Source organism: Cebus imitator, unplaced genomic scaffold, assembly GCF_001604975.1.
Source record: "Cebus imitator isolate Cc_AM_T3 unplaced genomic scaffold, Cebus_imitator-1.0 Scaffold501, whole genome shotgun sequence".
Lineage (NCBI taxonomy): Eukaryota > Metazoa > Chordata > Mammalia > Primates > Cebidae > Cebus > Cebus imitator.
In genome coordinates this window covers 1,099,689-1,111,691 of record NW_016107816.1, presented here as the reverse complement: position 1 = coordinate 1,111,691, position 12,003 = coordinate 1,099,689, and the positions used below count along the sequence as shown (strand labels likewise).

At 45.3% G+C, this 12,003-nt stretch overlaps 1 protein-coding gene across 2 annotated transcripts in view; it reads right to left on the bottom strand.

The window, feature by feature from the left end:
• CGNL1 (cingulin like 1) overlaps positions 1-12,003 on the bottom strand; it is a 177,484-nt gene that overhangs the window by 21,067 nt on the left and 144,414 nt on the right. For both annotated transcript variants that reach the window (XM_017513799.2, XM_017513800.2), the window contains exons 10-13: positions 9,990-10,196; positions 8,485-8,589; positions 3,145-3,297; positions 2,055-2,225 (exon numbers count right to left, since the gene is read on the bottom strand). In XM_017513799.2, coding sequence (XP_017369288.1) covers positions 2,055-2,225; positions 3,145-3,297; positions 8,485-8,589; positions 9,990-10,196 — 636 coding nt within the window. The remainder of the gene's footprint in view (positions 1-2,054; positions 2,226-3,144; positions 3,298-8,484; positions 8,590-9,989; positions 10,197-12,003) is intronic.

Sequence of the window (12,003 nt, the reverse complement as noted above, 5' to 3'; positions counted from 1 at the left end):
CCACACCCAGCAGGTCCCTCCTAATGCCCTGTAGGGCCCCCATTATACTCAGAGTCCTTAATGAGAGCAGGCAGAAGAGAATAATTAGCATGGTTCCTGAATCAAGAGTAAGCAAACAACTTTTGAACTTCCTAGTGCTACCTTTAAGTAAAGTTAAAATCACCCTTTGCTAATGAGGATTTAGAACATAAACTTAACAATGGCAAACAGTCTCAATTCTCTAAAGATCATGCTCATCAGAGGCAGAATGGATGAAAATGCTTATTTCTCTCAAAGCAAAGGCAGCAACTATTACAGCATTTAGAAAGGACCCCTGTAGCTTTTGGGGTTTTTTTTATAACCAAGATACTCAACTCAGCTCATTCAAACCACAAGATGAGGGGCAGTGAACAGCGTTGAGCTAGAGTTTTTTAAGGATCCAGAGCGACCTTGGCTTTTTAACTGACTTCTGTTTTAAACAACTCCAACACCCTAGCATGGTAATCAAGGGTGGTATCTCACTGTAGTTTCCCTGCAGAATGATGAGTTGTCCATGTCTGTTGCTCACATGGAAACAATGTCTCACAGGGCTGCATCAGTGAGAAAAATCTAGGAAGGGCCATCTTTATTTTCCTTGCAAGGAATCCTTGTTTTGGAATGACTGCTCTTTTATAAACAACACTGGTCTCCATCTGGCCTTAACTAGTCTCTCTGGACCTCAGTTTCCTTATCTAACTAGAGGATCTCTACGTTTTCTTCCAACCCGAGGATTCTATCATTAAAAAAATCATTATATAAAAAGAAATGGGAAGTACTTTTGGGGTCATTGTGACACTATGATCTTTTAAAGTCGAAACAGCCCAGGTGCTTGTTGGTGTTCTGGCAAAAATCTGAATCTTTCTGCCTGTGCTGTAGTAATGAACACGATTTTTTTTAAAGCCAAAGAGAACTGTGATGTCAGTGTGCTAATTTCAGTTCTTACTTGGAGTCCTGTATCATATGACTCTGAGCCAGAGGGGATCTGTTATCAGGGGCCTTTCAAGAGTGTTCTAGAAGCCTGTAATAAATATCTATTGTTCTTTTACACAGTTTCAGCACTGACTCATGGGTGACTTTTCTTTGATCATCAAAGAAATTAAAGTTTATTTTTTTTAAATTGTTTTCCTGTGGAATCTTGGTGCTCTTGGCACTGTTCAAGAAAAACCATAAACTTTAAAATTAAAGAAAGGGAAATTAATATTTCCAAAGGGTCTGGGATGTACAGACTTGCTACTACACAGTCTCACATATCATCTCACTTAATTATTAAGTCACTAATATTTGGTATATTTTTAAAGATATAGAAACATATGCTCAGAAGACTGGGGTAACTTGCTCAAGGTGACCCAGCTGGCAAGAGGTGTAGCTAAAATCAGCATACACTGTGCTTGCATTTTGAAGCCTCCGGCTTTCCATTAAAACAATCAAAAACATCCCCTTTCTTTTTCTCAGCTCTTTAGAAGCCAAGCCTGAAGGGAGCTAACATTTGGGATTCTTTGCTCTATTGTTCTTAAATATAAAACCAATGTTTTAATAATTTCAGTACTCATAAATTCCCGAGGATTTCTTTTAGTAGCCATTATTGTTGTTCTGAAACTCTTGTCCGCCACCCTCATCCCCCAAAATGTCTGTATTTTCAAAAATGAATGGCCAAAAAACAGTCAGTTACTATAATCCCTGTTCTAGGATTAAATTAAAACATGAACGCATATAAATAAATCATCTGGACACAGCTGGGCACATCATGGCTGCTCCATAAATGAGAGCTAAACGTTTTAGGCAAAAAATTATAGATTCATCAAGAAAATGTTCAGGTTAAAGCTGTGTCCGTTTCGCCTCACAGTTCACTGGTGGGTCCTTTGTGCTCCAGAATGCCATTTGCCCAAAGAACCATCCAGAAAAGAAGGTAAAGAATGAAGAGTCAAGCAGAAAAGCTGTCTCATGAATCTACCCCCAAGTCCCTCACAGAAGAATTTCAGGGCAAAAAAATACTCTGGATAAGGGATAAAGGAAGAACTTATCTGGCCAGGCATTACCTCATCCTGCATTTTCATAGCTGTCAGTTGGAACTTCTCTGCCTCCAGGGTTTTCTCCTTCAACTGTCTTTGCATTTCTGCGAGCTCCCTGCGATTTTTCTCCTTGTACTCATCCAGCTGGTTCTGGAGCTCCAGGGTCGATACGCGGGAGGCCTCAACAATGTCTGCCATCTGAAAGAAGTGACACAGGCATGAGCCCACCCGGGGATGCTCTGAGTCCAACACACAGCACATCTCCTTTTCCCCCTTTCTTCTGCAGCCTCCTCAAAGACAGCCGAGCACCTGATCCTGAGCCGGCCAGGTGTGGGAACCTGTGACTTGGGAGCAGCATGGAGGAGTGGGCAGGTACGTCCTTTGGATCCAGGCACACAGCCTCAGGGCCCTATGCCTGCTGTGCCACTTACCAGTACGTGACTGGGGCACATCATTAACCTCTCTGGGCCTTGGCTGTGTTTGCGTTGGAAACACTGAAATCAAACCTACCTTACAGGGTTGTCGTCAGAATCAGTATCTATAGATACAGAGAAAATTTTATCGGCAGATACAGATAAAATTCTAGTTAGAAACAAATAGCTAGTAAAGTGCCTGGTACATAATATGCATCAGAAAACAGCAGACACTCGTGTCAGCTCCCAGAATACAGAAAGCCTGCCAGATGTGTGCCTTTCGCCTTCTGGGTACGCTGAGGCAGGGATGAAGAAAAAGAGCAGCAGCTACTGAGCTTTGAAGCTGCCTTCCACACTCGTGGACAAGTAATAGAGATGCAAAATGCAGCCTCGGCACAGAGATGTTGATTCTGATTCAGTCAACATTGGTTCCGTCTGCGCTGAAACACAGGCTGCTGCTACTGCTGAGAGGTGATTCTGGTGCCCAGAATCCAGAGGGTACTGGCATTAATGTTTTCTGGACCAATTTCTCCATTATCTATTCAACAAATCCAAAGAGCTGCCTCCAGGGATCTGCAAATCCCTGACACTTTTGTGCTTAGACCTAACTGCAGGTTTTGCAGGCTTTCACCAGACCCTCAGAGGGGACTGGGTCCAACAGAGGCACCTGGCCCTACATCCCTTTTCCTCCTCCAGCGCCTCACCTCCTTCTGCAGTTTCTCGATGGTCTTGTCCAGGTCCCACCGCTCGTTCTCCATCTCGTTCTTCAGCCTTCTTAGCTGCTCCTTCTGCTCATTCTCCTCTTTCAGCTTCTCAGACAACTGTTTCTGCTCCTGGGTGGTCCAACTCAGATTTCTCTACAGATGGCAGGGGAAGGACAGTTCTGTCACCTACCAACCAGGTAGCCACAAGAATGGGTGGCACAGAGTCCTTCCCAGTCATACTGCAAAGCAATCAGATCTGTTAAATCCATGATAAGGAAGATCAAGACAAACCCGTCAGAGAGACAGAAGGACACTGTTGGTTCTGAAATCCAGAACCAAAAATGAAAGTTGCCTTACCCAAAAACATTCACAGGAATAAAGGGGCAGACAAACGATGTATTACAGAAATACATGGCCAAAGCTGCTGGTGGTGGGAATTCAGGATAGTGTCTAAAAACCTGAATATTCATGCTTGAAAATAGAGGTGAGGTTGTATATTACAAGAATCTAAACTTACTTGGCAATTTATATCCTATGATACACAGCATCACACCTAATATTCCAGTATTTACTGTGCTATGTGGATGATTCTTACAGTTAGAATAACTAAAAATGAATCACTATGAAAAGAGAACACTACCCCACAGAACCAAGGTCCACTTGGGTAAAGGCAGTTGTAATCAACAGAATCCATGAAATGGACTCAGACTCAGGCAAAAAGGAATTTGGAAACCCACAGGTTGATGAACTTGATGAATAGAAGGTGTTGAATGGAAGAGACGCTAGGTAAAAGTATTGGCCAGGTAGGCGGTTATTTATTGAATCAGTACCAAATGCCAGCGCCTACCATAAAACACAACCATCTTGAATGCAATACTCCCCTTGGTTCCCCGAGGCTCTCATCTCACAAAGTCACAGAGACTTATGTCCTTTATGTAAACAACATGTAATTCCAACCTAAAATCCTAAAATACTATAGGAAGGTTATGGTGGCTTCTTTGAATAGCTAAACGTCAGGGCCATAGGTATGGGAACAACAAGAAGAGGTGCAGCTCGGAACAGAGCCACCTGACTCAGACACAGACTGGATCACCTCGAAAACGTCAGGCACTGAGGGCTGACTGTGGGCCCTACAGGAACAGCTCAGGGCCTTCCCGGTCTTGTGTCCTGCAGTGGCTGCACAAGAACAATGCTTTGTATTTGTACAGTGCTTAACAGTTTACAAGCTGCAGCCACAGGCAGTAACTCAGGATCTTGAAAACATTCCAAAGCACTTGGACTCTTCTGGTTTGCAGAGCATAGGAACCGATCTGCTCTGCCAACCATGTGACGTGGGGCTAAAACACCACGGGTGGCGGCTTCCGGTCCCTGGGCTCTGCTGGGCTGGCTGCGCTTTGAGAAGCAGCCAACCTGGCCGGGCTGCTGAATTTAATTGCTGCAGAGAACCAAGGTCAACAAAAGCTGTTGGGGAAAACATGGTAGCAAAAAGAAAGGTAATCAGAAGTTCAGTGTGGGGGGAATCAGCAGGAGTGGGCCCCAGCACAGCTGCCGCTGGGCACCCACCAGAAGCAGGGTGAAACCTGGGGTTTCTGTTGATAGTTGATAAAGCAGTGTTGGGGCAAAGGGTGAGAAGGAGTTACAAAACCAGTGAGGTAAGAGACAAAACCTTCAAAACGCGTGTCCCTGACAATGTCAGTTCATGACAACATCAAATACAAAAGGCCCACAATGGCTTCCTGTAGAACCTTCCAGATCCAACTCAACCCTCTCCCACTAGGAATCCCCCAGCCTCTCTTTCTCCTCCTCTTAGACCCCAATTCCAAGGGCGTCAGGCAGCAGACAAGCCAACCCAGTTCTGCTCAGCCTCCATGTGGTTTGTGCATGCATTTCTGCTTCACTCTTGGCTCAGGCAGGGCTGCCTGGCCCCTTCTCCTGAACCACAAGAGACACCACAGACTCACCACTCTGGACCTAGGGGCCTGCCAACACCCCCCACCACAACACACATACATTGCCTAGAAGAATAAGCTTGCTACATTATTTTTAAATCATTTTTTGTATGCTTGCCTCTTTTGCAAGATAGTAAGCTCTGTAAGGCAAGGGAGAGATTTTCTGTCTATCTGGGTATGTTCATTATTAGGCATATGATAAATGTTTAGCTGTTAAAAATGAATACCTATTCCCAAAAGCGATTCCAAGGCTTCTTATGTTAGAATCACCAAGTAAGGAGGGGATATCCGTACTTAAAATGTAGATTCTAGCTTTTTCTGATAGAATCACGATTTTTCTTAGTATGGGACCCAACAGCATTTGCATTTGAAAACTCCTCAGATAATTCCAGTATGTACTAAGGTTTAGAAACACTGTTTAGTACAATGGTTTGCCTCCTCTGTTATTCAAGAACTATATTCCAATAAGTCACTGCTGAGAAAGCATCCCAAATTCACCTGAAGAGAAGCAAACTTGGCAACTTTGCATTTTTCTGACCTTTCATGTAAACAGTATTAGGATTGAAATGCTCTGTAGCTACAGAGACTCTATTTCCAAGGCCAGCAATACAAGCTCATCGATAAATGAGGTGAATATTTGGGGAAAATAGATCAGTTTGGAGAGAGAATCTGAAACACAACATTGGTAGATGTAGGATAAGTGTCCTTAGCTCAGGGACCGTTATCTGTCAACAGACACAGAGACTTTTACCCTATGACTGAGGTCCCAATTAGCTCATATTAACAACAACCAAGATGCAGGTGAGCCTACGGGTGTCAAGGAATGGAGTGGGCAGCTTAACCAGAAGGAAGCTGGTCTCCCAGATGTGGACTCCCCCTGGGGTGAGAAGCCTGGCACTATCATTGTCTAGCATAACGGGCCCCTGCCTGCTGGTCTCTGCTGGTTTCACAGGCAGCCCAGAGCCGTGCAGTTGAGCCTGAGCGCCCCACTTATCCCCTGGGTCAAACCTAGCCATTCAAAAGCAAGGCCCAGCTCTCTGCTGGCTGAGGCTGCTTCGAAAGCAGAAGCACAAACAGGCCGTCACCAACCCAGGGAACGCGGGCAGGAGTGCGGCCTCCTCACAGGCCCCTGCCACTCAGTATCTGGGGGCTGCAATAGTGGAAGCCTTGGGCCCTTTTTCCTCAGTTGCCTCAATACTCAAAAGTCCAGTGGGGCAGAAGGTAAAGTCCTAGGGAAAACGTATGCACCATTATCCCTTCCTGAAGGAAAGAACTGTGGTTTCTCCGGAAAAGGTTTCTTTACTTCCCCATGTTCAGAAGGCACTTTTAAATAGAATCACAGATGCCTTGTCTTAAATGCAGTTCCAGTAGCCCTAGACAGCAACACAGTCCTGAAACAAGTGGTCAGGGCTTGAGCAAACCAAGAAGAGCATGTTTATGACCCTCTGCTACTTTATAACTGAGTCACGGTAAATCAGACATAAATTTACCATGGTCTTCAGCTACTATTTAAAGAAATCTATTTATCATACCTGAAGATGCCATAGACTAATAGCACAGAGGCAGAAAAACACCAGCTACTTTTTCCTTTCCTCAAGGGTCAACCCAGAAAAAGAGGCTGACTATCTGGTTTCCAATTTTAAAAGAAAACATTTTGGGGTGATGGTGCTTTTTCCATGGCATTGTTTTTACGATCAGATAATTCAGGTAAAGAGAGTGAAACTGTCAGGCCCATTTTAAATTCTTGCCAGCTGTCCTGCCAGTGGCTAACACGACCACACACTGCATGACACACTCCCACCATCTCCGCACCACTGGGAAAACAGACCTCAACCGAAGTAACATGTCAGGGATGATTTCCAAGGCAAGGCTAGCAATCCAGACATGGGGGTGGGTGGGGATTACATTAAGATCTTTAGGCCCCAAGGCCATCATCTGTTCTGTGCACTAAATTAATCACGAGCCGCCCCAGACTCCCAGCTGGGCAACAACTTCCATGTGTGTGAAAAGTTTCTGTTTCACCAAAGGAAAAGATCTGAGAGACCCATAGCTGCACCTGGCACTTGGTGTGGACATACCATGAAGGGACAGATGCTTATCCCCATAGAATATCAATGTTTTTCCTTTCCTTGTGCCCCCAACCAGCTCACAAATTTAAACCCCACTCCGGCAGCTGGGTTGGGTAACAGTAACCAACCTAGGCCTTAAACAGCAGCACAGCAAAAGTGCCATCCACACAGAATCAACTTCACAGAATTTTGTAAAGAAGACCTAGATTTAAAGAAATTTTTAAAAATCCAAAGTGAAGGCAGTCAGACATTGAACTCAGGAAAAATTGGGACTTTACTATATGTAAACATGAGTTTTGTCCCAAGAGGAGGAGCAGGCACAGGCTTCTGATTTTGAGGAAGAGTCATCAAGCTAGGCTGACCTGTGGGAATCCTTCCCCTCTCTCTACCCTAGGAGAGAGGCTGAATCGTTGCAGGAACGCTGCAACCAAGGCATTTACAAATCTGAACCTGACTTGGCTCTTAACCACTTTTAATGCCCCCACTTCACCTAACCCTGAGTACAAGTGGGTCCTGAATAGAAAACTTGAATAACAAACTTCCCCTTGGACAACTCAAAAACACTGGCTTCTACCTCCTCAGAAACTCACCTGATACTGAAGCAGCATCCCGAGGACCAACAGGAGGAGCACACACGTGCAATACACTGAGGTCACTGTGCAAAGTCAATCAGAACTGCAGTACAGACCTTTCTTGAGAATGTACTTCAAATGAGAAAATCTAATTTTCTAAGAACCTACTGATTTTGAATAGTGATAGCTATACACTTTCAAGGAAATAACTTCCTCCTGCCTCTCTGAATAGCCATCCTGAAGGACTGTACTCTAAGGAGTGCATTTGCCCAGAGGAGAAGGTAAATTGGCTTCTGCCAGAAAGCAGGCTCCACACTGCCTCGGGGGCCAATCCTGCCAGCCTTCTCACACAATTCATATTTTATCTTTGGAAAGCTGTCAAGCTTTGTAACGTCTAAATGGAGGTCTCTCTACCTTGGCACTGCTGACACCTGGGGCCCGATGATTCTTTGTATTGAGGGCTGTCCTGCGCTTTGTAGGATGTTTAACAGCAGCCCTGTTTTCCACCCAGGAGATGCCAGTAGCATCTCCCCACTTCTGACACCCAAAATTGTCTTCAGGCATTACCAGATGTCCCCCAGTGGAGAACTGCTGGTCTAGATGGATAGTTCAAAAAGCCAAGTGGTCATTATAGCTGAAACGGAGCTACCTGGAAAGAAAGGGCCGAGGACAACCTCCACACGTCCCTCCCGTGTTGTGTCTCTGGGCATTCTTCATGAGGGAGTAATGACAACAGCCCCTGGTGTTTACCTGAGCAGCCTCCAGCTCACTCTCCAGGGCCCTTCTGGCTGACACGGCCTCTTTTTCTTCCTTTCTGGCGTGCACAAGGGCCTCCTCTAATTGTCGTATGTCTCCCTACAATGAAACGCTGGGTCAGCGTGCACTTAGATGTGTGCTGTACCTATGAAACTGACGCAGTGGAATGAAATGAACACTGAAGACACCCACAGACATGGCAGTGGCTATGGTCACAACGTGCCTGTCATGGACCCAAGGCAGCACACAACAGCCATGTTCTTAGATGTGTGTGCCTGTCTGCAGCTGCAGTTCCAGTTGTTAGCCAGGTGTGAACACCCATATTATTTCAGGTGACTTTTTTTTTCTTTTTTTAAAGAGATAGGGTCTCACTATGTTGCTTAGGCTGGTCACAAACCCCTGGGTTCAAGTGATGCTCCCTCCCACCTCTCAGCCTCCCAAGTAGCTGGAATTATAGTCATGAGCCACCATGCCCAGCTAGGGTAATTTTTTTAAAATACAAATATCCAGCCTTATTCCTGGAGATGTGAAAATAGTAGGTATTGAATGGACCCATGCACACACAGTTTTATAAAAGGTATCCAGGTGGTCCTGATGGATGACTGCTGTGGTTTGAATGTGTCCCCCAAAAAGTGTGTGTTGGAAGTTTAATTGCCATTGTAATGGTATGAAAAGGTGGGACCTTTAAGAGGGGATTAGGCCATGAGGGCTCTGCCCTCATGAATAGGTTCATGCTGTTATCACAGGAGAAGGTTCCTGGTCAATGGACAAGTATGGCCCCATCTGGCCAGTCAGTTCCCCATTCCACCTTTGCCCTTCTGCCGTGTGACGCCATTCACGCTGTGACACAGAAGGAAGGCCCTCACTAGATGCTGGCACCTTAATATGAGACTTCTCAGCCTCCACAACTGCGAGAAATACATTTCTATTGTTTCTAAATGACCCAACTGTGGTATTCCCCGACGGCAGCGCAGAACAGATGGCAGTGACCATGTGCGTCTCCTCCTTCACTGTCAGCAGCCCTTTCCTGCTGCTGAGAGTGTGCATCTCTCACTCACAGCTTCCCACTGCAAGAGGTCTGGCCAACCAGATAATTGGCTTGTTAAAATCAGTGTAACTTCAAAAACATCAACTATGAGTTAAAAAAAAAAAAAAAAGTCGAGTGAGAATCAGTCTAACGGTGGTGTGAAGACAGGCTTTTCAGGTGGAAGCCTCTGCGAAGCCGTGGAAGGCTGGGCGTATCTGGCAGCTGGGTGCGGGGGATTCCTGTGTCTATACCTGTGTTCCCACCTGACCTCCCCATCCCTGTTCCCAGGCCTCCCTGTCATGCCACTACCAGGGGAACAAAGAAATGGCTTGCAGAGAGGATGTATTCAATATTGCCTTGACCTTTCCTACTAAATTATGACAATAAATCCCTTCCCCACTTCTGAAGTCACTTACACAGGAAAGAAGGAGCAGCCGCTGCCAAAGCTGGGCCTGGGCCCAGTGAGCCTCACCTCGTACTTCTTGAGCGTTTCCTTTGCCTTGGCTTCATCGCCTTTCATGTCTTCGATCTGCCTTTGAAGCTGAGCCACTCTCCGCTCCAGCTCTTCACTTCTTCCCTGCAGCTTTTCATTCTCCTCCCGCAGAAGCTTCACACGCATTTCAGTCCCCACCTGGTCTTGCTCTGAAGTGTTGCTCCTGCTGGCCAGGACCTCGACATTCTGTTAAAAACACAGGGCAAATGAACAAGGGGACTAGTGTCAAGGAGCTGTCCCCACGCTGGGAGAACGGTTGGCATCTATGAAAAACCCATTGTGCCTATTCAGCCAAGCCCTGTGCTGAGCCAGGGGTCAGCAACCCACAGCCTGCAGGCCAAACCCAGCCCTTCACCTGCTTTGAAAAGCGCAGTGTGACTGGAACCCAGCCATGCCCATCTATTTGCAGATTGTCTGTGATTGCTTTCAAGCTACAACAGTAGGGCTGAGTGGTTGCAACAGAAACCCCAAAGCCTATGATGTCACAAAGCCTAAAATGTTGACTCTCTGGCTCTTTACAGAAAAAGTTTGCCAACCTTTGCCTGTGTTAAGATCCTTACATGGCATTTCAACCTTTTAACAATTCTTTTCTTTTCTTTTCTTTATTACCCTTTAAGTTCTGGAGTACATGTGTAGAATGTTCAGGTTTGTTACACATGCCACGATGGTTTGCTGCATCTATCACCTCATAATCTACATTAGGTATTTCTTCTAATGGGATCCCTCCCCTATCCACTCACCCCCTGCTATCCCTTCCCTAGCCCCCCACCCCCTGACAGGCTCCAGTGTATCATGTTCCCCTCCCTGTGTCCCTGTGTTCTCATTGTTCAACACCTACTTATGAGTGAGAACATGTAGTGTTTGGTTTTCTATTCTGTGTCAGTTTGCTGAGAATGATGGCTTTCAGCTTTATCCATGTCCCTGCAAAGGACAGGAACTCATCCCTTTTTATGGCTGCATAGTATTCCATGGTGTATATGTGCCAAATTTTCTTTATCTAGTCTATCACTGATGGGCATGTGCATTGGTTCCATGTCTTTGCTATTGTGAACAGTGCTGCAATAAACATATATGTGCATGTGTATCTACAGTAGAATAATGTAAAATCCTCTGGTTAGATACCCAGTAATGGGATTGCTGGGTCCAATGGTATTTCTATTTCTAGATCCTTGAGAAATCACCAACACTTCTTTATTCTTATTGCCATCTTAAATGTGAGGAAACTGAGACTTGGGTAGTTTAAATAACTTGTCCAAGATCACGTAGGAGGAATCGCATTCAGGCAGACCAAACCCAGAACCTGTCCTCATAACCCTCACCTTCTCATGTGTCCACTTCCTTGCCCCATTTGCATGGGCAGGGCCTTTAAAAGAAGCTCTTGAGGCAGGGCAGCTTTGGAGTACAGCTTTTTTCATGTCCAATATAAAACAAATTTAAATTAGCTTAAATGAGGATACAGTTCATAATGTAAGCTCTAGGTATGCTGCGCACAATTCACAACAGAAAGGAATGACAATCTCAGGATGGTTATTGTTGATTCCAGATGTCACAGGGGCTTTGTATTCTTTGGATCAGCAATTTGAAGTGATGGGAAATGGTCCTGCCCAGCGTTCCACCTCTCCAGACAGATCTCTTGCCTGTCCTCCATTTCTCCACTACTACAAAGATGCCAATATCAGCAAATCTCATGCCTTCAATACAATGCTACAGATGCCTACAGTAAAAGTAAGGCCCAGGGAGGATAAGGTTAGGCTTTCAAAGTCCATATCACAGCCCATGTGGGAGAGGTATCTGCTAGAATTGCTCGCTTGTATAGCCTTTTGGAAAGATCTTTACGTCGTTTAACAGTACAGCAAGCTTGTTATCCTCAACTGGTTAGAGAGTTTCAGCAACCAGAGCATCTTTTCATGGCCCAAATGTTCAATTCTATACAACAGAGAAAGCCCACAGGAGCAAAGCAACTGAGTTAGTATGAAGTTATCTGGCATTGCTA